Source organism: Anomaloglossus baeobatrachus, chromosome 1 (genome assembly GCF_048569485.1).
Source record: "Anomaloglossus baeobatrachus isolate aAnoBae1 chromosome 1, aAnoBae1.hap1, whole genome shotgun sequence".
NCBI lineage: Eukaryota > Metazoa > Chordata > Amphibia > Anura > Aromobatidae > Anomaloglossus > Anomaloglossus baeobatrachus.
Window position 1 is genome coordinate 698,021,873 of NC_134353.1, and position 27,893 is coordinate 698,049,765.

The 27,893-nt window shown below is 47.7% G+C and overlaps 1 protein-coding gene across 1 annotated transcript in view; it reads left to right on the plus strand.

The window, feature by feature from the left end:
- Positions 1 to 22,433, plus strand: part of RAB36 (RAB36, member RAS oncogene family) — a 63,690-nt gene extending 41,257 nt beyond the window's left edge. The window contains exon 10 of the mRNA XM_075320747.1: positions 20,500 to 22,433. Within this exon, the coding sequence (XP_075176862.1) occupies positions 20,500 to 20,567 (68 nt within the window). The 3' untranslated portion in view covers positions 20,568 to 22,433. The remainder of the gene's footprint in view (positions 1 to 20,499) is intronic.
- Positions 22,434 to 27,893: the final 5,460 nt, after the last annotated feature.

Genomic DNA, 27,893 nt, shown 5'->3' on the forward strand with positions numbered 1-27,893 from the left:
CGTATACTTGATTTTCCTCAATTCATGGGCAGTTATTTTTCGCCTTTTTTGCCCAACAAGCTTCTTGCGACCCTTTTGGCTATTTGCCATGAAACGCTTGATTGTTTGGTGATCACGCTTCAAAAGTTTGGCAATTTCAAGACTGCTGCATCTCTCTGCAAGACATCTCACAATTTGGACTTTTCAGAGCCCGTCAAATCTCTCTTCTGACCAATTTTGCCAAAGGAAAGGAGTTGCCTAATAATTAATCACACCTTATATAGTGTGTTGATGTCATTACACCACACCCCTCCTCATTACAGAGATGCACATCACCTGATTTACTTAATTGGTAGTTGGCTCTCAAGCCTATCCAGTTTGGAGTAGGACAATATGTATAAAAATAACTGCCCATCAATTGAGGAAAATCAAGCATGAAGCTGCCAAGATGCCATTTGCCACCAGTTTGGCCATATTTTAGAGCTGCAACGTTACTGGAGTATCAAAAAGCACAAGGTGTGCCATACTCAGGGACATGGCCAAGGTAAGGAAGGCTGAAAAACGACCACCTTTGAACAAGAAACAAGATAAAACGTCAACGCTGGGCCAAGAAATATCTTAAGATTGATTTTTCAAAGGTTTTATGGACTGATGAAATGAGAGTGACTCTTGATGGGGCAGATGGATGGGCCAGAGGCTGGATCAGTAAAGAGCAGAGAGCTCCACTCCGACTCAGACGCCAGCAAGGTGGAAGTGGGGTACTGGTATGGCCTGGTATCATCAAAGATGAACTTGTGGGACCTTTTCGGGTTGAGGATGGAGTGAAGCTCAACTCCCAGACCTACTGCCAGTTTCTGGAAGACAACTTCTTCAAACAGTGGTACAGAAAAAAGTCGGTATCTTTCAAGAAAAACATGATTTTCATACAGGACAATGCTCCATCACATGCATCCAACTACTCCTTAGCGTGGCTGGCCAGTAAAGGTCTAAAAGATGAAAAAATAATGACATGGCCGCCTTGTTCACCTGATCTGAACCCCATAGAGAACCTGTGGTCCCTCCATAAAATGTGAGATCTACAGGGAGGGAAAACAGTACACATCTCGGAACAGTGTCTGGGAGGCTGTGGTGGCTGCTGCACGCAATGTTGATCGTAAACAGATCAAGCAACTGACAGAATCTATGGATGGTAGGCTGTTGAGTGTCATCATAAAGAAAGGTGGCTATATTGGTCACTAATTTTGGGGGGTTTCGTTTTTGCATGTCAGAAATGTTTATTTCTAAATTTTGTGCAGTTATATTGGTTTACCTGGTGAAAATAAATAAGTGAGATGGAATTATATTTGTTTTTTATTAAGTTGCCTAATAATTCTGCACAGTAATAGTTACCTGCACAAACAGATATCCTCCTAAGATAGCCAAATCTAAAAAAAAACACTTTAACTTCCAAAAATATTAAGCTTTGATATTTATGAGTCTTTTGGATTGATTGAGAACATAGTTGTTGATCAATAATAAAAAAATCCTCTAAAATACAACTTGCTTAATAATTCTGCACATGGTGTGTATATACAGTGCCTACAAGTAGTATTCAACCCCCTGCAGATTTAGCAGGTTTACACATTCGGAATTAACTTGGCATTGTGACATTTGGACTGTAGATCAGCCTGGAAGTGTGAAATGCACTACAGCAAAAGAAGGGAATTTTGTTTACTTACCGTAAATTCCTTTTCTTCTAGCTCTAATTGGGAGACCCAGACAATTGGGTGTATAGGCTATGCCTCCGGAGGCCGCACAAAGTATTACACTCAAAAGTGTTAAGCCCCTCCCCTTCTGCCTATACACCCCCGTGCTCCCACGGGCTCCTCAGTTTTGGTGCAAAAGCAAGAAGGAGGAAAAAGAATTATAAACTGGTTTAAAGTAACTTCAATCCGAAGGAATATCGGAGAACTGAAACCATTCAACATGAACAACATGTGTACACAAAAAAACAGGGGCGGGTGCTGGGTCTCCCAATTAGAGCTAGAAGAAAAGGAATTTACGGTAAGTAAACAAAATTCCCTTCTTCTTTGTCGCTCTATTGGGAGACCCAGACAATTGGGACGTCCAAAAGCAGTCCCTGGGTGGGTAAAATAATACCTCGTAAGAGAGCCGTAAAACGGCCTCTTCCTACAGGTGGGCAACCGCCGCCTGAAGGACTTGTCTACCTAGGCTGGCATTCGCCGAAGCATAGGTATGCACCTGATAGTGCTTCGTGAAAGTGTGCAGGCTCGACCAGGTAGCCGCCTGACACACCTGCTGAGCCGTAGCCTGGTGCCTCAAAGCCCAGGACACGCCCACGGCTCTGGTAGAATGGGCCTTCAGCCCTGAGGGAACCGGAAGCCCAGCCGAACGGTAAGCTTCGATAATTGGCTCCTTGATCCACCGAGCCAGGGTTGATTTGGAAGCCTGTGACCCTTTACGCTGGCCAGCGACAAGGACAAAGAGTGCATCCGAGCGGCGCAGGGGCGCCGTACGAGAAATGTAGAGTCTGAGTGCTCTCACCAGATCTAACAAGTGCAAATCCTTTTCACATTGGTGAACTGGATGAGGACAAAAAGAAGGTAAGGAGATATCCTGATTGAGATGAAAGGGGGATACCACCTTAGGGAGAAATTCCGGAACCGGACGCAGAACCACCTTGTCCTGGTGAAACACCAGGAAAGGGGCTTTGCATGACAGCGCTGCTAGCTCAGACACTCTCCGAAGTGAAGTGACTGCTACTAGAAAAACCACTTTCTGCGAAAGGCGTGAGAGAGAAATATCCCTCATTGGCTCGAATGGTGGTTTCTGAAGAACCGTCAGCACCCTGTTCAGATCCCAGGGTTCTAACGGCCGCTTGTAAGGAGGGACGATGTGACAAACCCCCTGCAGGAACGTGCGTACCTGTGGAAGTCTGGCTAGGCGCTTCTGGAAAAACACAGAGAGCGCCGAGACTTGTCCCTTAAGGGAGCCGAGCGACAAACCCTTTTCCAGTCCAGATTGCAGGAAGGACAGAAAAGTGGGCAAAGCAAAAGGCCAGGGAGAAATACCCTGAGCAGAGCACCACGACAGGAAAATTTTCCACGTCCTGTGGTAGATCTTGGCGGACGTTGGTTTCCTAGCTTGTCTCATAGTGGCAATGACGTCTTGAGATAACCCTGAAGACGCTAGGATCCAGGACTCAATGGCCACACAGTCAGGTTGAGGGCCGCAGAATTCAGATGGAAAAACGGCCCTTGAGATAGCAAGTCTGGTCGGTCTGGTAGTGCCCACGGTTGGCCGACCGTGAGATGCCACAGATCCGGGTACCACGACCGCCTCGGCCAGTCTGGAGCGACGAGGATGACGCGGCGGCAGTCGGCCCTGATCTTGCGTAACACTCTGGGCAACAGTGCCAGCGGAGGAAACACATACGGGAGCTGAAACTGCGACCAATCCTGAACTAAGGCGTCTGCCGCCAGAGCTCTGGGATCTTGAGACCGTGCCATGAACGCTGGTACCTTGTTGTTGTGCCGGGACGCCATGAGATCGACGTCCGGCACCCCCCAGCGGCAACAGATCTCCTGAAACACGTCCGGGTGAAGGGACCATTCCCCTGCGTCCATGCCCTGGCGACTGAGATAATCTGCTTCCCAGTTTTCCACGCCTGGAATGTGAACTGCGGAGATGGTGGAGGCCGTGGCTTCCACCCACAGTAGAATCCGCGGGACTTCCTGGAAGGCTTGCCGACTGCGTGTGCCGCCTTGGTGGTTGATGTATGCCACCGCTGTGGAATTGTCTGACTGAATTCTGATCTGCTTGCCTTCCAGCCACTGCTGGAACGCTTTCAGGGCAAGATACACTGCCCGTATTTCCAGAACATTGATCTGAAGCGAGGACTCTTGCTGGGTCCACGTACCCTGAGCCCTGTGGTGGAGAAAAACCGCTCCCCACCCTGACAGACTCGCGTCCGTCGTGACCACCTCCCAGGATGGGGGTAGGAAGGATTTCCCTTTCGACAATGAAGTGGGAAGAAGCCACCACCGAAGGGAAGCTTTGGTCGCCTGCGAGAGGGAGACGTTCCTGTCGAGGGACGTCGGCTTCCTGTCCCATTTGCGAAGGATGTCCCATTGAAGAGGACGCAGGTGAAACTGCGCGAAAAGAACTGCCTCCATTGCTGCCACCATCTTCCTCAGGAAGTGCATGAGGCGTCTCAAGGTGTGTGACCGACCTTGAAGGAGAGATTGTACCCCTGTCTGTAGTGACCGCTGCTTGATCAGCGGAAGCTTCACTATCGCTGAGAGGGTATGAAACTCCATGCCAAGGTATGTCAGCGATTGGGCCGGTGTCAGATTTGACTTTGGAAAATTGATGATCCACCCGAAACTTTGGAGAGTCTCCAGGGTAGCGTCGAGGCTGTGTTGGCATGCCTCTAGAGAGGGTGCCTTGATCAACAGATCGTCCAAGTACGGGATCACCGAGTGACCCTGAGAGTGGAGGACCGCTACTACAGTAGCCATAACCTTGGTGAAAACCCGTGGGGCTGTTGCCAGGCCGAACGGCAGTGCCACGAACTGCAGGTGTTCGTTCCCTATGGCGAAGCGCAAGAAGCGCTGGTGCTCTGGAGCAATCGGTACGTGGAGATAAGCATCCTTGATATCGATCGATGCAAGGAAATCTCCCTGGGACATTGAGGCGATGACGGAGCGGAGGGATTCCATCCGGAACCGCCTGGTCTTTACGTGTTTGTTGAGAAGTTTCAGGTCCAGGACAGGTCGAAAAGACCCGTCCTTCTTTGGGACCACAAACAAGTTGGAGTAAAAACCGTGGCCCTGTTGCTGAAGAGGAACAGGGACCACCACTCCTTCTGCCTTCAGAATGCCCAGCGCCTGCAGAAGAGCCTCGGCTCGCTCGGGAGGCGGGGATGACCTGAAGAATCGAGTCGGGGGACGAGAGGTGAACTCTATCTTGTAACCGTGAGACAGAATGTCTCTCACCCAACGGTCTTTTCCCCGTGGCAGCCAGGTGTCGCAAAAGCGGGAGAGCCTGCCACCGACCGAGGATGCGGAGTGAGGAGGCCGTAAGTCATGAGGAAGCCGCTTTGGTAGCGACACCTCCGGTGGTCTGTTTAGGACGTGACTTAGACCGCCATGCATCAGAGTTCCTTTGATCTTTCTGAGGCCTTTTGGACGAGGAGAATTGGGACCTGCCCGCGCCCCGAAAGGACCGAAACCTCGACTGCCCCTTCCTCTGTTGGGGTATGTTCGGTTTGGGCTGGGGTAAGGATGTATCCTTTCCCTTGGATTGTTTGATGATTTCATCTAAACGCTCGCCAAACAATCGTTCGCCCGAAATTGGCAAACTGGTTAAGCGCTTTTTGGAAACAGAATCTGCCTTCCATTCCCGTAGCCACAAGGCCCTGCGGAGTACCACCGAATTGGCGGCTGCAACCGCCGTACGGCTCGCAGAGTCCAGGATAGCATTAATAGCGTAAGACGCAAATGCCGACGTCTGAGTGGTTATGGACGCCACCTGTGGCGCGGACGTGCGTGTGGCTGCGTCAATTTGCGCTTGACCTGCTGAGATAGCTTGTAGCGCCCATACGGCTGCGAATGCTGGGGCAAAAGAAGCGCCGATAGCTTCATAGATGGATTTCAACCAGAGCTCCATCTGCCTGTCAGTGGCATCTTTGAGTGAAGCCCCATCTTCCACTGCAAGTATGGATCTAGCTGCCAGTCTGGAGATTGGAGGATCCACCTTGGGACACTGAGTCCAACCCATGACCACGTCAGGAGGAAAGGGATAACGTGTATCCTTAAGGCGCTTAGAAAAACGCTTATCTGGACAAGCATGGTGATTCTGGACTGCCTCTCTGAAATCAGAGTGGTCCAGAAACATACTCGGTGTACGCTTGGGAAACCTGAAACGGAATTTCTCCTGCTGGGAAGCCGACTCCTCCGCCGGAGGAGCTGAGGGAGAAATATCCAACATACGATTGATGGACGCAATAAGGTCGTTCACTATTGTGTCCCCGTCTGGAGTATCAAAATTGAGAGCGGCCTCAGGATCAGAATCCTGATCAGCTACTTCCGCGTCATCGACCAGCGATTCCCCTCGCTGAGACCCTGAACAATATGATGATGTCGAGGGAAAATCAAAGCGAGCTCGCTTAGTCGGTCTGGGGATGGGGTCTGTGTCAGAACCCTCAGCTTGGGATCCATGAGATACCCCGGGAGGACATTGTTGGTCCAGCTGAGGTGGGCCCGGGAACAAAGAATCAACAGAGTCCCTGTGCTGAGATACCGGCCTGGACTGCAAGGCTTCTAGTATCTTAGCCATAGTCTCAGAGAGTTTTGCAAACTCCGTCCCTGTCACCTGATCAGTGTTAGCAGGTGGCTCCCCCTGGGCCCCTCCTAGCAGAGGCTCTGGCTGAGCAAGTGCCACAGGGGCCGAACAGTGCAGACAATGAGGGTCAGTGGAACCTGCCGGTAGCGGGGTCGTACATGCGGCGCAGGCAACATAATAAGCCTGTGTTGTGGCACCCCTGCCTTTCGTGGGCGCCATGCTATTATCTTCCCTGAGCAACACAATAGGGTATATAGCCAGAAATCAACTGTGCACTATACAGTGTAAAATAAACATATAATGTTACACTACTGCACAATGGGGCTAGCACCACAGGTGCTGCTTACCACCCGCTTAAAGCGGTTGTGAGGCCACCAGAGTCCCTGCCTGGGTCTCCCAGATTTTGTCCCCCTCTGAAGCGTCCGAGGAGCTGACAGGAATGCGTCCTGAGGAGAGGAGGGAGCCGTGGGCGTGACCCAGAAAGAGCGGGAACTGGTGCCTGCACTGTGCACAGTGAGGGGAGTGGAGTATGCAAAGCATGCTCCAGCCCTCAGTGCTGCTCGTTCTATGCAGCGTCCCGCCCTTCCCCTGCCTGTCAGGGCTATGGGCGGGAGGAAAGGAAACTAGGCCGCAAAAAGCCGGGGACTCTAGTAATAAACGCGGCCGCCGTAAAAGCGCGGCCGGCGTGGAAGTCCCCGGCGCACTACAAGTCCCAGCCGCGCCGCAGTATTTCCAAGGCAGCGGCGGTCAGTGCGGCAGTCCCTATACATAAACACACTCAGCAACGTTGAGTGTGTAATGGCACATATTAACCCGGTCAGCTCCGCGGTCCCCGGTGCACTAGCACACCCAGCAAAGCTGGAGTGTTGCTGTGCGCGGTCCCCACGGGGACACAGAGTACCTCCAAGTAGCAGGGCCATGTCCCTGAACGATACCCGGCTCCTATCCAGCAGGCCCAACAGGAGTTGTGGATGAAGTACGGTCTCAGTGCCTGAAGACCGATAGGATCCCACTTCCACCAGAACCCTGAGGGGGACGGGGAAGGAAAACAGCATGTGGGCTCCAGCCTCCGTACCCGCAATGGATACCTCAACCTTAACAACACCGCCGACAAGAGTGGGGTGAGAAGGGAGCATGCTGGGGGCCCTATATGGGCCCACTTTTCTTCCATCCGACATGGTCAGCAGCTGCTGCTGACCAATCTGTGGAGCTGTGCGTGCGTGTCTGACCTCCTTCGCACAAAGCAAAAAACTGAGGAGCCCGTGGGAGCACGGGGGTGTATAGGCAGAAGGGGAGGGGCTTAACACTTTTGAGTGTAATACTTTGTGCGGCCTCCGGAGGCATAGCCTATACACCCAATTGTCTGGGTCTCCCAATAGAGCGACAAAGAAAAGAATGTTATTTCTTTTTTTTTTTTTTTTTAAATTGTGAAAAGTTTATTCAGAGGGTCATTTATTATTCAACCCCTCAAACCACAAGAATTCTGTTTGGTTCCCCTAAAGTATTAAGAAGTATTTCAGGCACAAAGAACAATGAGTTTCACATGTTTGGATTAATTATCTCTTTTTCCAGCCTTTTTTGACTAATTAAGACCCTCCCCAAACTTGTGAACAGCACTCATACTTGGTCAACATGGGAAAGACAAAGGAGCATTCCAAGGCCATCAGAGACAAGATCGTGGAGGGTCACAAGGCTGGCAAGGGGTACAAAACCCTTTCCAAGGAGTTGGGCCTACCTGTCTCCACTGTTGGGAGCATCATCCGGAAGTGGAAGGCTTATGGAACTACTGTTAGCCTTCCACGGCCTGGACAGCTTTTGAAAGTTTCCACCCGTGCCGAGGCCAGGCTTGTCCAAAGAGTCAAGGCTAACCCAAGGACAACAAGAAAGGAGCTCCGGGAAGATCTCATGGCAGTGGGGACATTGGTTTCAGTCAATACCATAAGTAACGTACTCCACCGCAATGGTCTCCGTTCCAGACGAGCCCGTAAGGTACCTTTACTTTCAAAGCGTCATGTCAAGGCTCGTCTACAGTTTGCTCATGATCACTTGGAAGACTCTGAGACAGACTGGTTCAAGGTTCTCTGGTCTGATGAGACCAAGATCGAGATCTTTGGTGCCAACCACACACACGTTTGGAGACTGGATGGCACTGCATACGACCCCAAGAATACCATCCCTACAGTCAAGCATGGTGGTGGCAGCATCATGCTGTGGGGCTGTTTCTCAGCCAAGGGGCCTGGCCATCTGGTCCGCATCCATGGGAAGATGGATAGCACGGCCTACCTGGAGATTTTGGCCAAGAACCTCCGCTCCTCCATCAAGGATCTTAAGATGGGTCGTCATTTCATCTTCCAACAAGACAACGACCCAAAGCACACAGCCAAGAAAACCAAGGCCTGGTTCAAGAGGGAAAAAATCAAGGTGTTGCAGTGGCCTAGTCAGTCTCCTGACCTTAACCCAATTGAAAACTTGTGGAAGGAGCTCAAGATTAAAGTCCACATGAGACACCCAAAGAACCTAGATAGCTTGGAGAAGATCTGCATGGAGGAGTGGGCCAAGATAACTCCAGAGACTTGTGCCGGCCTGATCAGGTCTTATAAAAGACGATTATTAGCTGTAATTGCAAACAAGGGTTATTCCACAAAATATTAAACCTAGGGGTTGAATAATAATTGACCCACACTTTTATGTTGAAAATTTATTAAAATTTAACTGAGCAACATAACTTGTTGGTTTGTAAGATTTATGCATCTGTTAATAAATCCTGCTCTTGTTTGAAGTTTGCAGGTTCTAACTTATTTGCATCTTATCAAACCTGCTAAATCTGCAGGGGGTTGAATACTACTTGTAGGCACTGTGTATATATATATATATATATATATATATATATATACAGTGAAGGAAATAAGTATTTGATCCCTTGCTGATTTTGTAAGTTTGCCCACTGACAAAGACTTGAACAGTCTAGAATTTTAACATTGAGAGATAGAATATCCAAAATAAAATCCAGAAAATCACATTGTATAAATAATATAAATTTATTTGCATTTTGCAGAGAGAAATAAGTATTTGATCCCCTACCAAGCATTAAGAGTTCTGGCTCCTACAGACCACTTAAGGCCCCGTCACACTAAGCAACATCGCTAGCAACATCGCTGCTAAGGAACAACTTTTGTGACGCAACACCGATGTTGCTAGCGATGTTGCTGTGTGTGACATCCAGCAACAACCTGGCTCCTGCTGTGAGGTCGTTGGTTGTTGCTGAATGTCCTGGGCCATTTTTTAGTTGTTGCTCTCCCGCTGTGAAGCACACATCGCTGTGTGTGACAGCGAGAGAGCAACAACTGAATGTGCAGGCAGCAGGAGTCGGCTTCTGCGGACGCTGGTAACCACGGTAAACATTGGGTAACCAAGAAGCCCTTACCTTGGTTACCCGATATTTACCTTCGTTACCAGCGTCCGCCGCTCTCACACTGCCAGTGCCGGCTCCCTGTTCCCTGCACTCCTAGCCACAGTACACATCGGCTAACCTCCTGCTGCCTGCACACGTAGCAGAGTACACATCGGGTAATTAACCCGATATGTACTGTGGCTAGGTGTGCAGGGAGCCAGCGCTAAGCGGTGTGCGCTGGTAACCAAGGTAAATATCGGGTTGGTTACCCGATATTTACCTTAGTTACCAAGCGCAGCATCTCTTCCACGCGGCGCTGCTGGCTGGGGGCTGGTCACTGGTTGCTGGTGAGATCTGCCTGTGTGACAGCTCACCAGCAACCCGTGTAGCGACGCTCCAGTGATCCCTGCCAGGTCAGGTTGCTGGTGGGATCGCTGGAGCGTCGCTAGTGTGACATCTCACCAGCGACCTCCTAGCAACTTACCAGCAATCCCTATCAGGTTGTATCGTTGTTGGGATCGCTGGTAAGTTGTTTAGAGTGACTGGGCCTTTAGACGTTCCTAATCAACTCATTACCTGCATTAAAGACAGCTGTCTTAAATTGTCACTTGTATAAAAGACTCCTGTCTACACACTCAATTAATCAATCAGACTCTAACCTCTACAACATGGGCAAGACCAAAGAGCTTTCTAAGGATGTCAGGGACAAGATCATAGACCTGTACAAGGCTGGAATGGGCTACAAAACAATAAGTAAGATGGTGGTTGAGAAGGAGACAACTGTTGGTTCAATAGTAAGAAAATGGAAGAAATACAAAATGACTGTCAATCGACATCGATCTAGGGCACCATGCAAAATCTCACCTCGTGGGGTCTCCAGGATCATGAGGAAGGTGAGAGATCAGCCTAAAACTACACGGGTGCAACTTGTTAATGATCTCAAGACAGCTGGGACCACTGTCACCAAGAAAACCATTGGTAGCACATTACACCGTAATGGATTAAAATCCTGTAGTGCCCACAAAGTCCCACTGCTCAAGAAGGCATATATGCAGCTGTCCTGTCTGAAGTTTGCCAATGAATGCCCTCTCCCCTCTGTACTAGTCTGTCTATTGTAACTTGTATATGTGTATAATAATAATAATAATTAATAATGAACACCAGGATGATTCTGAGAATGATTAGGAGAAGGTGCTGTAGTCAGATGAGACAAAAATTGAGCTCTTTGGCCTTAACTCAACTCGCTGTATTTGGAGGAAGAGAAATGCTGTCTATGACCCAAAAAACACTGTCCCCACTGTCAAGCATAGAGGTGAAAACATTATGTTTCGGGGGTGTTTTTCTGCTAAGGGCCCAGGACTACTTCACCACATCAATGGGACAATGGATGAAGCCACCGTAAAGTGACAACCTCCTTCCCTCCGGCAAGACATTAAAAATGGGTCGTGGGTGGGTCTTCCAGCACGACAATGACCCAAACCATACAGCCAAAGCAACAAAGGAGTGGCTCAAAAAGAAGCATATTAAGGTCATGGAGTGGCCTAGCCAGTCTCCAGACCTTAATTCCATAGAAAACATGGAGGAATTGAAGCTCCAAGTTGCCAAGTGACAGCCTCAAAATCTTAATGATTTAGAGACGATCTCCAAAGAGGAGTGGACCAACATTCCTCCTGAAATGTGCGCAAACGTCATCATCAACTACAAAAAAAGTCTGACTGCTGTGCTTGCCAACAAGGGTTTTGCCACCAAGTATTAAGTCTACTTTGCCAGAAGGATCAAATACTTAGTTCTCTCTGGAAAATGTAAATACATTTATATAATTTATACAATGTGATTTTCTGGATTTTATTTTGGATATTCTATCTCTCACTGTTAAAATAAACCTAGCCTGTTCATGTCTTTGTCAGTGAGCAAATTTACAAAATCAGCAAGGGATCAAATAATTATTTCTTTCACTGTATATGTTTAAATCATCATACTATTCCCAAACAGAAATAGGAACGTCTAAAAAAACAAAATTACTAAAATATTTGCTATTGCTTCATGCTTAAAGAGGTTATCCGGCTTCTTTTGACTTTTTTTTTTATTACTCTATTGGGCTACATTGGGGCAGGTAAGTAGATAGAGACCACTTACCTGCCCTGCTGTCAGCCCCTCCCCCCCGGCTCAGAGTGGTCATGTGACCGCTCCTGCCGCGATTTTGCTGCTTCCGGTCATTTCATGTCAACATGGGCAGGGCCATGTTGACATGCAAATCTGGAACAGCATGTCGCCTCCCTGCTGGGCAGGTACAGTACGTGGAGTCACCGCCCCCTTCCCTGCACCCTGCCACATATTCCCCCGCACCCCTTACTCTCCCCGCAACCTCCCCCTGCACTGCTGTGGGGTCCGTGACCTGGGGGAGGGCCTGGCGGTGGCTGCCATGGTGTCAGCGCCAGCACCGGGTACCCTGCTCAGGATCGCACATTCAAATGTACCGGCATCGCAGATCACAGATGCCGGTACATTTGAAAGTGCTGATGAGAAGGAGCGCAGCTTCTCATCACTGCCCGGCTGTCTGTGCTCTCTTCAGCACAGCGGTGACGTCACTACTGTGCTGATATGGCCAGAGCACAGACAGCGCGCGAACGTGCAGGAGCGGCTGGGACCGAGGACGGGTGAGTATGCACTCCCTACATGTGTTCCCTATGGGGATTGGGGATTGGGCGATGGGGGGGTCGGTGCAGTGCCCTGTCTGTGTGCGGTGCAGAGCCATATGTGTGCGGTACAGAGCCATATGTGTGCGCGTGCGGTGCAGAGCCATATGTGTACGCGTGTGGTGCAGAGCCATATGTGTGCGCGTGCGGTGCAGAGCCATATGTGTGCGCGTGCGGTGCAGAGCCATGTGTGCGCGTGCGGTGCAGAGCCATATGTGTGCGCGTGCGGTGCAGAGCCATATGTGTGCGGTGCAGAGCCATATGTGTGCGGTGCAGAGCCATATGTGTGCGTGTGCGGTGCAGAGCCCGATGTGGGGCTGTTATTTGCAATGCTGTAGTGATAACAGGTCAGTGCTGAGGCTGAATACTGACAGGGAATGTGTGCAGGGGGCGGGCAGGGTGCGAGGCTGGACACTGAGGCCCGGGCGGTGCGAGCTCTGACTGTCAGGTTTTGCACAGGAAGTGGTCATGTTTGCTGGAGCTGAATGTAAACAAGGAGCTGCAGAGAATAAAGGGTGAATTCAAGAGGAACAAAAGTTAGAAAACAAAAAATAACAATGTAGGGGTGTTTTATATGACAATACAGCACAGATTAGCTTAACAAAATTTTTTGAGTTTATGTCGGACAACTCCTTTAATTGTCGGAACTAATAAAAGATTAAAATATTTATACTGTATTTGTTTTTTGTTATTTTGCATCCTCAAACAAAAAAAATTGAATAATGAAAAAAGTTGTAAGGAACCCAAAGTGATATTCATGCCAGTACCATATAAATCTTAAAACTTGCATCTCCAATATTGTACTAAAATGATAGGCATGTCACCAAAAAAGAAAAAAACTTTGTACCTTTGGCGTCCAGTTAAGTGATAGATCACAGAACAGTTAAACTTCAGCACAGGGGGGCGTGTCCTGACATGGAAGCGTGAGGACGCTGGATCCCAGAGCTCCTGCGCCCACAGCCTAAATATACTAAATCCTGCAGCCCCCACTTACCCAGGATGGCCCCCAAGAAGAGACCGGGGGTAGCGCCCGCTTCTGCCTCCCCGGGGACGAGTCAGAGACCCCAGGGGAGCCTCACAAAGTTTCTGACGGCGCCGGGCTCTGAACCTCCGCAGGCGGCCCGAAGCAAGATGGCGCCGGCTGGCGCGCGGCGTCCTCCAGCGGGGGATTCCCCAGGTGCCGCTCGGCATTCTCCCACAGCCTGTGCAGCGGAGCAGGGGACCAGCAGTGCAGAGAAACGGAGGTCGGAGGCGGCGGTGGCATTGGACGGAGCGGGCCCAGGTACAGAGGACTGGAGGAGGGGGGAGGCTGCTCAGCCTGCCGTGCAGCTCGCTGCTGTGGATAGGGGGGGGGCCCTGAGGGGATCATCAGACCCGGGGATACCGGCCATGCTCTGCACACAGGAGCCCCCCCCGCCCACGGGGCACACAGAACCTCAGGTGTTACTAAGCAATATGCATGCTGGCCCCCCACTGGGGGACATACAAGCCCTGAGAGAGCTCATTTTGGCCCTCCCCAGCAAGAAAGATCTGGAGGATGTTGTGGCTAGAATTGAATCCTCCCAGCAGATGGCGCTGTCTGCCCTGAGGGAGGAAATGGTGGTACTGGAGGACAGAATTGAAGCCACAGAGCAGGCTCAGGAGTCCCTGGAGAGCAGAATGGAGAGGATTGAGAGAGACTGTGAGTCATCCAATGCCCGCATCAGAGATCTTGCCCTGCTCTTGGATGATCAAGAGAACAGGGGCAGAAGAAATAACATCAGACTCAAGGGTATACCGGAGGACTGGCCCCAGGAACTTCTGCGTACTAAGGTCTTAAACATCTTTAACCGGGTCACTGATCGCCCCTTGGAGGCTACCTACCTCTTCGACAGAATTCACAGAGTCGCAAGGTCGGGCCCTAGATCTGCCCCCTCCTCTAGAGATGTACTATGTCGTTTGCACTATTATGGAGACAGAGAAAGGATCCTACAGGGAGCTTGGTCATACGGTCCGGTGGAGATGGATGGGGCCATGGTGAAGCTATTCCCTGATGTCTCCGGCCGCACACTATATATGAGACGCCTGCTTCATCCTCTCCTGCTCGGCATCAAAGAAGTAAACGCCTCATATAGATGGGGCCATCCCTTCCATTTGATAGTACGCAAGGGGGACTCCGTGTTTTTGCTGAAGAGGCACTCAGAGCTTCCTGATCTTTTTGCATTCCTGGGAATACCAGACTGCTCAATTCCGGACTGGTTGGAGTGGGAACCCCAGGCACCCCCGAGGTCGCGGAGGAGGAAGGGAGGCACCCGTCCTGCTCAAAACGGCGATCCTTGAGGGATTTGGCATGTATTGGATGCTGCTGGGAGGAGGGAGTGGTCCAAGTTGTGAGACGACGGTGATTTCGATGAGAGACGGAGTCAAAGTACGGGGAGCTGGGAGGCTCTCTCTTGTCTCTACGACTCCTGAGCAGGAGTCCTGGCCTTGGGCTAGTTTTTTCTGGACATAGTTTACTGCCTAAAGTTTTTGAAAATTCTATTTCTTTGGCAATGTCTAGTTTAAGATTGGGGGGGGGGGGGTGGGGGGGGGATGTTTTTCTTTACCGCGTTCATCCTGGGTGGTGGGGTGTGTGGGTGGTTAATCGGCTGACCCTTCTTCTCCGTCGGGGAGAGGGGTCATTTAGTGCTAATAAGAGGGGCGCGGGTCTGCGCTCTGGCCGCATGTCAGTTCTTGTCCCTATCCTTTTCTTAGTAGTCCCTGGGCTGGTCCCTGGTGCTGCGAGCGGCAGTCTCGCTGCTTTTCCTCTCTCTTGTTCTCTTCTCTGATCTTCTTGCCTCTCTCTTTTCCCCCTGCTAAAGGGTCTCAGCTACTTCCCTCTTTGTCAATACTTTTTCTACCCCTCCTCTCTTTTCACCAGCTTTCCCTCTCTTTTTTTTTTTTTTTTCTTTTTTTTTCTCTCCCCTTCCCCTCCTTTCTTTTGATTTGCTCCTCTAGGACCTCGCGACAGAAAATGGTGAAACAGAGGCAGGCCAATCTGCGGGTGGGCTCACTGAATGTCAAGGGCCTTCATAGCCCGGAGAAAAGATCTATCCTGCTGAACCTTCTTTGGAGAAATCGAATTCAGGTAGCCTTCCTCCAGGAGACACACTACTGTGAAGCTAAGCCTTACAGACTCTCGGACAGAAGGTACCCCACTGTGCACCACTCACCCTCCCCTGATCCTAGATCTAGGGGAACGAGCATCCTCATGTCCAGCACGCTCCCGTGGGAATTGTTAGACTCTCAGACAGACGATCTGGGTAGGCTTATGATGCTCAAGGGACGCATAGCTACTCAGATGTTCACATTTGTGGCAGTATACTTGCCTAATGCGGGCCAATGTCCCACCTTGTTGCGGTACCTTGAGAAGATAGAGGAATTCTCGGAGGGCACTTTGGTTCTCGGGGGTGACTTTAACGTAGTCTTGGAACCGTTGAGAGACAGTTCAAAAGGGGTGTCTGGTATGCCACACATGACGCTGCGCCGGATGAGACGGGGATTACATGACCACCAACTGATAGACACTTGGCGATTGCTGCACCCATCAGACAAAGACTTTTCATTTTATTCTGCAGCGCACGACTGCTATTCTAGGTTGGACCTCTTTTTTATTAAACATGGGGACCTACACTCTCTGGTGGATGCGTCAATTGAGTGCATATCTTTTTCTGATCACGCACTGATTACGGTCACTCTGTCCCTTGAATGTCCCATCGGGAGGCAGGGTCAGTGGCTATTGAACACCTCGTTACTCAATGAGCCGGTGACAATGCAAGAAATAAGGGAGGCCCTGAGGGAATACTTTGACTGTAGTGGGGGGGAGGGGATGTCCCCCAACATTGTGTGGGAAGCTCACAAATGTGTCGTGAGGGGATTATTCATCAAACATGGGGCCCGTCTGAAAAGGGAACGGGAAGCTGAGGTTACATCTCTACTAGCAGACATAAGGGAGTTGGAAGCAGTACATAAGGGGTCTTTGGGAGGGAACGTGGGCGCCAATCTGGCCAGGAAGAGGGAGGAACTCAGGTCCTTGCTATATCAAAAGGCCAAGGGAGTGCTAGCTAAATGCAGGCGGCATTTTTATGAATATGGCAATAAAAGTGGGAGGACCCTGGCTAGAGCCCTCCGGAACCAGAGGGCGAGGGGATATGTTCCTAGAGTGCACATGTCTGGCGACAGGTGGGCCACTCTTCCGAAAGACATTGCCTCCGCCTTTAAAGACTTTTACGCCTCTCTCTACTCAATAGATGGGGGGCGGTCGGAGAGGGCCAGGACGGAACTACGGCAGCGTATCCAGAAGTACATTTCTAACTCCGGGTTGAAACATCTTAAACCTGAGGATGCGGACGCCCTGGAAAGACCCATCTCAGAGGAGGAGTACTTGGCTGCAATTAAAAATTCCCCTACTGGTAAGGCCCCTGGTCCGGATGGATTTCCCCTGCTTTACTACAAAAAGATGGGCTCCATGTTGCTTCCCCCATTTCTCTCGGCCTTTAACAATATCTCACTCTCTGAAAAAGTTCACTTGCCGAGAGACTCTCTGGCCGCTAATATAGTAGTCATCCCTAAAGAGGGTAAAGACCCTACCTCTTGTTCTAGTTACCGACCCATCTCCCTCCTCAACACAGATTTGAAGCTCTTCGCCAGAATATTATCAGAGAGACTCTCTCCATTGCTGGGGGAGATTGTCCACCCTGACCAGGCTGGGTTCATGATGGGAAGGGAAGCGAGAGACAACACCACTAAGGCGTTGAACTTAATCCACAGGGCTAATTCGGAAGGGTTGCCCCTGATGCTCTTGTCGACCGATGCAGAAAAAGCGTTCGACAGAGTCAATTGGATATTCATGGAGGAGGTTCTGCGGGAGGTGGGGTTGGGGAGGATGATGTTCAGGTGGATTTGCTCTCTGTATAGCAATCCCTCTGCTGCGGTCAGGGTGAACGGTCTCCTTTCAGATAGATTTTCCATTCTTAACGGCACAAGGCAGGGATGTCCCCTCTCACCCCTGATCTTTATCCTGACCCTGGAACCCCTGCTTTGCCGAATTAGAGGTAACATTGACATTTCCGGCCCTACAGTTGCGGGTTCCACCTACAAAATCGCGGCGTACGCGGATGATTTACTTTTCTTTATTACTAACCCTCGGGTCTCCCTGCCCAATTTACTGAGAGAGCTGGAAACATACTCCTCTCTTTCTAATTTTAGAATTAACATGTCAAAATCGGAGGCTATGAATGTATCTTTACCCCAAGATCTTGTTATTGCGCTTCAATCTGCGTTTGGGTTTAAGTGGGCTAATCATTCTTTGAGGTATCTGGGGGTCCAGCTGGCAGCGGACAATAGCCAACTATATAAGCTGAACTATCTCCCTCTCCTGCAGTCCATTAGAACAGATTGCGCAAACTGGGCGAGGGGTCTTTTCACATGGTTTGGGAGGTGTGCAATATTGAAGATGAACATATTACCACGGCTTCTCTATCTCTTTCAGGCCCTGCCAATTAAGATCCCGAGCTCTTTTTTCAAGGAAGTGGCCTCACTATATACTAAATTTATTTGGGCAAATAAGCCGGCGAGGCTTTCCCGTTCCCTACTGTGCAGACCTAAGCGTAGGGGTGGGCTGGGAATACCTGATATGAAAAAATATTACTGGGCCACACATATGGTTAGGATTCTGGATTGGTGCCGTCACTCCAGGATGAAACCTTGGGTCGCCCTGGAACAGAGCTTCTCGGAGGTACATTTACCAGCCATGCCTTGGGTCGGGAGCCTGTTCCCGGCCTCTGTGAGATCTCATCCCACCATTGGCGCTACTCTGGAATGCTGTTCGAGGGGAGAGGTTCGGCGCCTTCTCCTGCCGTTGCCTTCTCCCATGTCACCAATTATAGGAGATCCGGATTTCCGTCCCGGCCTCTCAGATCCAGTTTTTCGGAGCTGGGTACAGGGGGGCAGATTCAGAGCTTACCAGATGGGAGGAGAGGGTGACTGGTTGTCTCTTTCGGATATTTGTGGTCTCCTGCCGCCGGACCCCATGGGGAGATGGAGGGCAATGCAGTTGAGACACTTCTTGAGCTCCCTTCCCTGCTTCGCCCGGTATGCTGGGCCTCTCACTAGATTCGAAAAATTGTGCTTGGGAGAGGGGGCCCTGCGGCACTCACTTTCCCTGGCATACAATCTGCTATCAGACCCGGGTGATTTGCCCACCCCGGTTTATTTGCGGCAGTGGGAAAGGGACCTTGGGACGACCTTGTCAGACACGCAGCGAAACAACGTCCTAATGTTGGCACATAAAACCTCGGTCAGTTCCAGAATGTTGGAGGCCAACTTCAAACTTCTGACCAGGTGGTATAGAGTCCCGACCAGGCTTCATAGGATATTCCCCTCAGTCGATCCCGTTTGCTGGAGGTGTGGTTCGGGGGAGGGTGACTACGTGCACATCTTTTGGTCTTGCCCTTCTTTACAACGGTTTTGGTCAGGAGTGAGGGAGGTAACTAGACTGGTGACCGGCACGGCTGAGACATTGGGTCCGGAACTGTATATCTTACAGCTTTCGGAACTCCCGGCTCATAGATACAAGCGCTCTTTGCTTAGGTTTATGGTAATGGCCGCCAGGTCTTGTATCCCGCTTGGCTGGAAGTCTACTACCCCCCCTACACTGGCACAGTGGGTTGCAAGGGTTAATGACCTAAGGCACATGGAGGACCTGACATCCTCTCTCAATGACAGTCAGGAAGGTTTTCGCAGGACCTGGCTCCCATGGTTGGAGTTCACTTGCTCGGCGGATTACGCCAGACTACTCGCTCCTCCACGGCTGCTGTGAGGCTCTGGTGGAGCATTCCCTCCCCCCCCCCCCTTTTTTTTTTTTTTTTTTTTTTTTTTTTTTTTTTTTTCCTCTCTCTTCTCCTCTTCTCCTCTTTTCTCGCTTTCCCTTTCTCTCACCTCTCTGCCCACTATCTTCTCCTACTCTCCCCTCCCCTTTAATCTCTCTCTACCTTTTTCTCTTATCCTGGTTCTAAATTCTTTTCGGGCTTTGCCCTCTCTTTCTATGTTCTGTATTCTACCCATGTTGGGTTGGTTCATAAAAGGATTAAAATGGGACTGACTCGAGCAGTTGCAGTTATTAGATATGTACAGGAGAGCGGAAGGGTGGGATATATGTCAATGTTAAATATTTGAAATCTGTTTTTCTGCTCTTTGTGGAACAGTGGTTATTTTGTATGTTCTCGTGTCGGTCTTTAAAATAAAGAATTTAAAAAAAAAAAAAACTTCAGCACAGGGGTGAGATTGGGCTAAACACTTTCTGAAATCACTTTCCTCCAATTTGAAATCTCTCATCAAGCATTACAGCATCATGTTGGGGAATGTAGGTTTCAGGACCCATATGGTACTGGAGGCAGCTGGGAGACACTATATGTGACAGGTTCCCTTAAAAAGTTTGGGACATGCTTTTAACTTTTCTGTACAAAAAAATATTTTATACCCTTTATGCAGAAAGACGGTAGGAAAACTACCTCTGTGTGGCAAAGTTCATAAGTCCAACTTGTATTTCAAGTTTAGTTGAATTATTTACAACAACTATTGTTAGAATCCGAAAACTGATACCAAAGGTTAGGGCCACAAACTGCTGTTATGGGAAAATGATATCACACTGCATACTTTCAGGTTTGTACCCGTTGTATTTACTTTTTTGCTTCCTTCTAGACTTACCGTAATTTGCGTGTACAGTAAGTGAACTGTCTCTTCATAAAACTTGGAGCGCTTGTCTTCAGTATGGTTTTTGGTTTTACCAGATACAATGAAATATGGACTATCGTTTCGGTACTTCTGAACTTCTTTGTTTCGGCCAGATATTTCCAAACCCAATTCAGGAGTATGAGACAGTTTCAGACATTTGTGTAAAAATCTGATACACGGGAACATCCCCTAATACAGTAGATCTTCCCATTATGATATCTTCATCCAAGTGAAGATCTGTGTCCAGAATTTTGGAGCGTTATGTAGAAGTATCAGGTATATATTAATTAGTAATGATCAAAGTATATTCGTGAGCCAATTTCTTTTTCATTTCAGAACTTGAGGGGAATCCCTCTGAGAAGAAGGATAATGAAAATCTCCAGCATAATGTGAACTGCTGCTAACCAAACCTGACAACACTTGGTTGCGATCAGAGTCCAGTTCACAAAGGTTGGAGGGAATATTGACTGAAATGCGTCTGCTACTCTTGAACTTGACGTGGATGCTGCATCGTAGAAATGAATGACTGGAGGTATTAACTCTCAGCACTGGAATAATACAGCCATTCACTGCATGAAGACTACATATTGCCTCCAGCTGTATTATGTAATAAGTGCCACTTCATTTTATGGCATTACTTTCTAAAACCTTGGGTGATGTATTTATCATGAAGGAAAATATAGCGATTTCTATGATACGCATTGAGACATTAATTTATACTCTTTCCTTACATATATGGGAAGATGCTGAAGGCATTAACTTTAATGATGTGGTATAATGGGAACACATTCCTTGTCTTTATTAGTATACATATGAATCATGACATTTTGAGCCTCCAAGCGTGGATTTTCTCATTTTGCCTCTTTTATTTTGTGTTCCCTCACTGCCATCTGTTTGTTCTATTTACATCAACTAATAGCATGATATAAATGCATCATTGTAAGGGTAGGTTCACACGACTAGAGATGAGCAGTCTTGTTGAGGTTCGGTTCGCCGACAGCAAACAAGCCTAGCTCCACAGGCTTGAACTTGACCCGAACCCCATATCCAGTCACTGATTGACAGTTTAAGTCTCCATCCCACATACAGCCAACCATAAGCATATCACTTCTGGGAAAGGGTGGGCGAGCTTTTTCAAACTTTTTTTTGTTACACACTACATCTGATCACGCTGTTGTTACCCCAGTGTGAGCTGTTCAAACACTGCAAGGGGCTCGCACAGGGCTGGGCACCAATCGTACCTGAGCACAGCTTTACTCATGCGGGTTTTGTTCGCACATAAAGCATCTAAACCCCAAACCGGGACCTTGATTTTTAAATTTGGTGTTCGGTTAAAAAAACGAAACTCAGGATCGCTCATCTCTACACACGATCGTACTTAAAATTGTCAAAGTTTCATCCAGAAAACTAGGACTATTTAATTTCTCACTTGCCATCCATGTGCAATCCATTTTCTTACAGCAAGTTATTTAAGGGACTATCCACTACTCGGACAACTCCTCATTCCACGTTTTCCACCTTCGGACGTATCATCATCGTCCGTAAGTGGGGACAGTGAAGCCAGCAGTGATTGGGAGCAGGGCTCGTGTGATGTAACAACCTCATGTAATCATTGGGAGAGCGAGTGTTGGCATCGGTGGAACAGTGCCAGCATGGAAGATTAGCTTTTTTTATTTTAACGGGGACAAACATGGGGAATGAGTAGGGATTGTCCAAGTAGTGGACAACCCCTTTAATAATGTACAAGACCGTTTACAGCTTCCAGTGCATTGATATGTTAAGAAAAAATGAATACTATGGTGGCTCCGTATGGCATCCGTTTTTTTTTTCGAATGAGTGAGTCTCATCCGACACATAGAAGTAACAAGTGCATGCTGCAATTATTTTTTAACACAGAGATTCAGTCAGTGAAAGATAAAATATTCGGTCATCTGCACTGCCCCTTTGAATATCTGGTCCACGTGTGGTTTGATTTTTCACAGACAGCACTCAAACCAAAAATATAGTTTTGTGAACCTTCCCTAAATGTTGATCTTTCCTGATACCCCTAGCATACATGCAAGATTGTTTGCCACCACTTGAACTCCATTTTGTGACTATAGATACTGATGAGGGAGGTAATATTCTCATCAATCGTATGAAGCAGTAAGTTTTTGGTAATAGATTTGTGTCTTTACAGAGTTTTTTTTTATTCTAGAATTGTTGATTCTTTTGAAAACATTTCTATACATTTTATTACACGAAGAATAAAAGCGATATTAAAAATTTAACTGCATGTGTGTCTTATTCTATTGTAGAACAATACAACACTACATATGCCAGTTACACATGCGGTATTAATAGCAGGTCATTTGGTCAATGACCTCTCTCCATGACTCATTGGCCCTATGAATAATCAATCTACCGCTATTGATGGTTAAAGGGATTATATTCTAATCTAAAGCTGGGTTCACACATAGCGACAGCGACAACGACATCGCTGTTAAGTCACCATTTTCTGTGACGTAACAGCGACCTTGTAAGTCGCTGTTATGATCGCTGCTTAGCTGTCAAACACAGCGACGCAGCAGCGATCATAACGTCGCTACATGTGCAGAGAGCAGGGAGCCGCGCACACTGAGCGCTGGCTCCTTGCTCTCCTAGCTACAGTACACATCGGGTTAATTAACCCGATGTGTACTGCAGCCACATGTCACAGTGCAGAGAGCAGGGAGCCGCGCACACTGCTTAGCGCTGGCTCCTTACTCTCCTAGCTACAGTACACATCGGGTTAATTAACCCGATGTGTACTGCAGCCACATGTCACAGTGCAGAGAGCAGGGAGCCGCACACACTGCTTAGCGCTGGCTCCTTGCTCTCCTAGCTACAGTACACATAGGGTTAATTACCCCGATGTGTACTGCAGCTACATGTGCAGAGAGCAGGAGCCGGCACTAGCAGCAAGAGCGGCGGAGGCTGGTAACGAAGGTAAATATCGGGTAACCAGGGAAAGGTCTTCCCTTGGTTACCCGATGTTTACAGTGGTTACAGCTTTCCGCAGCTGCCAGACGCCGGCTCCTGCTCCCTGCTCGCTTCATTTCGTCGCTCTCTCGCTGTCACACACAGCTATGTGTGCTTCACAGCGGGAGAGCGACGACGAAAAAATGAAGCAGGACATTCAGCAACGAGCAACGACCTCACAGCAGGGGCCAGCTCGTTGCTGGATGTCACACACAGCGACATCGACGGGACGTCGCTGCAACGTCACAGAAAATGGTGATGTAGCAGCGACGTAGTTGTCGTCGTCGCTGTGTGTGACACCACCTTAAGAGTCTTCTGTCTCCTCCCTCTCTCCTACTAATTGGGTCACTAAGCAATAAATGCTCCCTGAGTCATGCAGTGCCTGACTGTCTCCAGATTATCATTTCCAATGGTCCAAAAGAAGGTCAAAGACTAAAGCGGGGTTTACACGCTGCGACATCGCTAGCATCGGCTAGCGATGTCGTGCGCGATAGCACGCGCCCCCGTCGTATGTGCGAACATTATCGCTACGGCAGCGTCACACGCACGTACCTGTTCTGCGACGTCGCTCTGGCCGGTGAACCGCCTCCTTTCTAAGGGGGGCGGTTCGTGCGGCGTCACAGCGACGTCACACAGCAGGCGTCCAATAGAAGCGGAGGGGCGGAGATGAGCGGGACATAACATCCGGTGGAGGCAGGTAAGAAGATGTTCGACTTCGGTTTCACACACAGCGATGTGTGGTGCCGCAGGAACAAGGAACAACATCGCTAATAAAAAGAAAACGATTTTTTGTTTCAGGACGACCTTTCAGCGGCAAACGATTTTGACCGCTTTTGCGATCGTTTAAGATCGCTCATAAGTGTCACACACTGTGATATCGTTAATGACGCCGGTTGTGCGTCACTAACAACGTGACCCTGACGATAATTCATTAACGATATCGTAGCGTGTAAACCCCGCTTAAGTAAAAAGGCTCTGGGTCTGATATAGCCACCTTTGGCCTAAGACACATGTCGAGAAAGACGGTGCGAGTGGAGTGAGATAAAACAATCGCATTCCACTCGGACCAATATTAGCCTGTGTGTCAGCGCACATGAGCGATTATTTTCTCAGCCCTAATCGGACCAAGAAAACAATCGCAGCATGCTGCGACTATAATGCGAGACTCTTTCTCTCGCACCTATTCAAGTGTATGGGGTGAGAAAAAAAAAAATCGCACTAGACTCGCATTACACCCGTGTACCACAAGTGCAGGGCGAGAATGGCAATAGCCGGCGACGGAGGAGAGAGGGAGATAAATCCCTCCCTTCCTCCTCAGTGCTGGCCCGCCCCTCGCAGCAGAGGTGCGCTTGCAGGAACCGACCTCAGTCGCAGAGACACTCGCATGACACTCGGCTCTGCTGTACTGCCAGCATGAGCCGAGTGTCATGCGAGGGGATCACAGTAATCCCCGTGTGGCCCCAGCCTTAAGGCGACTTTAGCGATGGCACACTTCTTGTGGCCTAAGTAGGATCATACTTACCCAACGGCTGTGTTTGGCCACAACTCCCAACCACTGTAGAAATGTAGTAGAATCTTTAATCTGAAAATTTTGCAAATCTGAATGTAATGTGCAGATTTTGCAGTGAATTTTGCTGCCGTTTTGCATAGACTTCTCCTTTTGCATTGCATTATAAAATTGACAGCATGCCCCAATTCCGTACATATTATTATTTTTGCTGTTTCCAAGACCAGAATTTAATCAGGAAAATGCAAAGGAGAGACTTAGAGGGAACCTCTGATTCAATAAATCTTTGTATCAAGAAATGGGAGACAACCAAGAGTGCACTCCACCACACATCTTGATCAGATATGCATTGTTTTATTTGCTAAAATTCACCACGTGTTTCGGAACTATGTGTTTCTTTTGTTTACATATTTTTTATTTTAAAATTTTGGTTCAAACAAAACAAATTGTTCACACAGTAAAACTTAACAACAATTAGTCAAATTACAATCTAAAGTTAAATTAACATTCAATTTTGAAATAGAAAAAGTGGAGCACGGGAAAGGGGGAAAACAAATAAAAAAAAAAAAAAAAAAAGAAAGGGGGGGAGAGGGAAAGGTTATATGATTAAAGAAAAAGGTAAACTAGAGTTATAGTAGAGTTTTGGCTGAAAATTTAAACTGAATCTCTTAACACATAAATTGCTAAACGTAACTATTAGAATAAAAAAGACGGAGAATATAATTAAATCATTTTTACAGCTAGTAGCTCCACTAACTCAAGGATTTAATATAATAAGATTGGGATTGAACTTCTTTGACCAAAGATTCCATCTCACCGAGTACTTATCATATAATCTATCTTTCAAAGCAAACTTAAATTCGTAAAGATTGTGAGAGGAAATTCTTTCTATTACTTCATGTATAGATGGAATATTAGTATTTCTCCAGTTGGCAGAGAGGAGATTTTTAATCACTTGTATGATATGACAGGTAATATGTCTATAATTTAAGTTAAGTTCATCTATCCCCCAATTGATAGCAGAACTAATTCCGCAGAGAGACTAATTTCAGATGAGGTTACATTATGGAGGAGAATTTCTGTATCTCTCCACAATTCCTTTAGTTTTGGACAACTCCAAAAAATATGACTGGTAGTACCTCTCTCTCCACAATCTCTCCAACGTAAATCAGAATTTTGAGAAGAGAATCTATGTAGTTTTTGTGGGGTATAATACCACTCAACCAGAATCTTATAATAAGATTCTTGTATGGATATACAGGTAGACCGAGTATGTATAGGTTAATGCAGATTTCCATTTGTTAGATTGAAATGTCGTATTCAATTGTTTTTCCCAAGATTCCATATATTTCAATTTCTTAAATGTATAGTCATCATTAAAAATTGAATATATGTTTCTGGTATTCCATAAACCTATGTTTAATGGGTTGTTTAGTAAGTCTATGATGAAGGTGGGTAATTTTTTTGATAGAAGATGTGTTTCTTGCAGAAACTCCCATATACGAGTCCATTTATATTTCTCTGATATTGGTAGATTGTATTTTATAAGTAATATGTCAAAAGGAATAATATATTACTTACAATATCGTCAAGGAAATGTATACCACATCTTTTCTAATTTAATAATTTAATTCTTGGTATCATCAGTTCCACAGTATCTATCGAGATGTTTTTTAAACTTGTCATCGAGACCTTTTGTGCTAATAAACAGTTTAGCAGAGTTCTCCAAGCTTTTATCTCTGCATTATTAGTTGGGTTTCTTGGCAATTTTTTATTTGTTCTAAGCAGATAAGCTAAGAGTAAGTCTTTTTTATTTTTATTCCAGGTGGTGAATTTTTCAAGAGACATCCAACTGTTATCAAGGTTCTCTAATAGTGTAAACTGAGTTTGTTTTACTAGGTTGCTTAGGTAATAGGATTGTATATTAGGCACACCCAGGCCACCTTTCAGTTTGTGTTTAAATAGTATGGTTTTAGAGGTTCTATGTGTTTCTTTTGTAAATGGCAAGACTGTCACCTCCAAAATATGTAGTAGTCAACTGCCTGCAAATAGCATTTAAATCATGTTAGGCATCCATCAGACAAGGATTTCTCGTTTTACTCCGCAGTCCATGACAGTTACTCTCGACTGGACCACCTCTTAGTCAAACATGGGGATCTTCATCTCCTGGTGGCGGCATCAATCGAGAATATATATTTTTCAGATTATGCCCAGATAACCTTAACGGTTGCCCTCAGCTGTCCTTCTGACAGGCAGAGTCAGTGGATTCTGAACACCTCGCTGCTGGATGACCCAATAGTGACGGGGGAGGTTCTCATGGCCCTAGCGGAATACCTGGAGGACAATGAGTCGGGTGAGGTGTCATCTAATATAGTCTGGGAAGCACACAAATGTGTAGTTTGAGGGCTTTTCATTAAAAGAGGGAGCGTGCGGCTCAGGTGGCTGCTCTTCTTTCTGAAATTCATAGATTAGAAATTCTGCACAAAGGATCTAGAGATGTTACGGCTGGTCCTCTCCTAACTAAAAAGCGAGGGGAACTACATACTCTTTTGAATCACAAAGCATGGGGTACCTTGGTAAAGTGCTGGAGGCATTTCTATGAGTTCGGAAATAAGAGCGGTAGAACTCTGGCGAGGGCTTTGCGCTCTCAGAGGGTGAGGGGGTATGTTCCTAGCGTCCGTTCTCCGGGGGTAGTTTGGCTGTGCGACCGAGAGACATTGCATCTGCTTTTGAGGAATTGTATGCCTCTTTCTATTCTATTGACAACCCTCGATCTGGACAGGCTATGGTGGATTTCCGTTCCCAGATATGTAAATATATCTGCAGCTCGGGCATGAGACAGATTAGGGCACAAGATGTAGCGGCAATGGAAAGGCCTATCACTGAGACGGAACTCGTAGCAGCCATTGAAAAATCCCCTTCCGGAAAAGCCCCGGGACCAGATGGACTCCTTCTAGTTTATTATAAAAAGATGGGCTCTTTATTAATTTTTCCCTTCCTGCAGGCCTATAATAATGTGGCCCTCTCTGCAGAGTCACCGGTCCCTCGTGACACATTGGCGGCCACTATAGTTGTAATTCCTAAAGAGGGGAAGAACTTAAGTCATTGTGCTAGCTATCGTCCCATATTCCTTCTGAACACGGATCTGAAGCGTTTTGCGAGAATCCTGGCGGATAGGCTGTCCCTTCTTGGGAGAGATTATTCATCCAGATCAGGCTGTGTT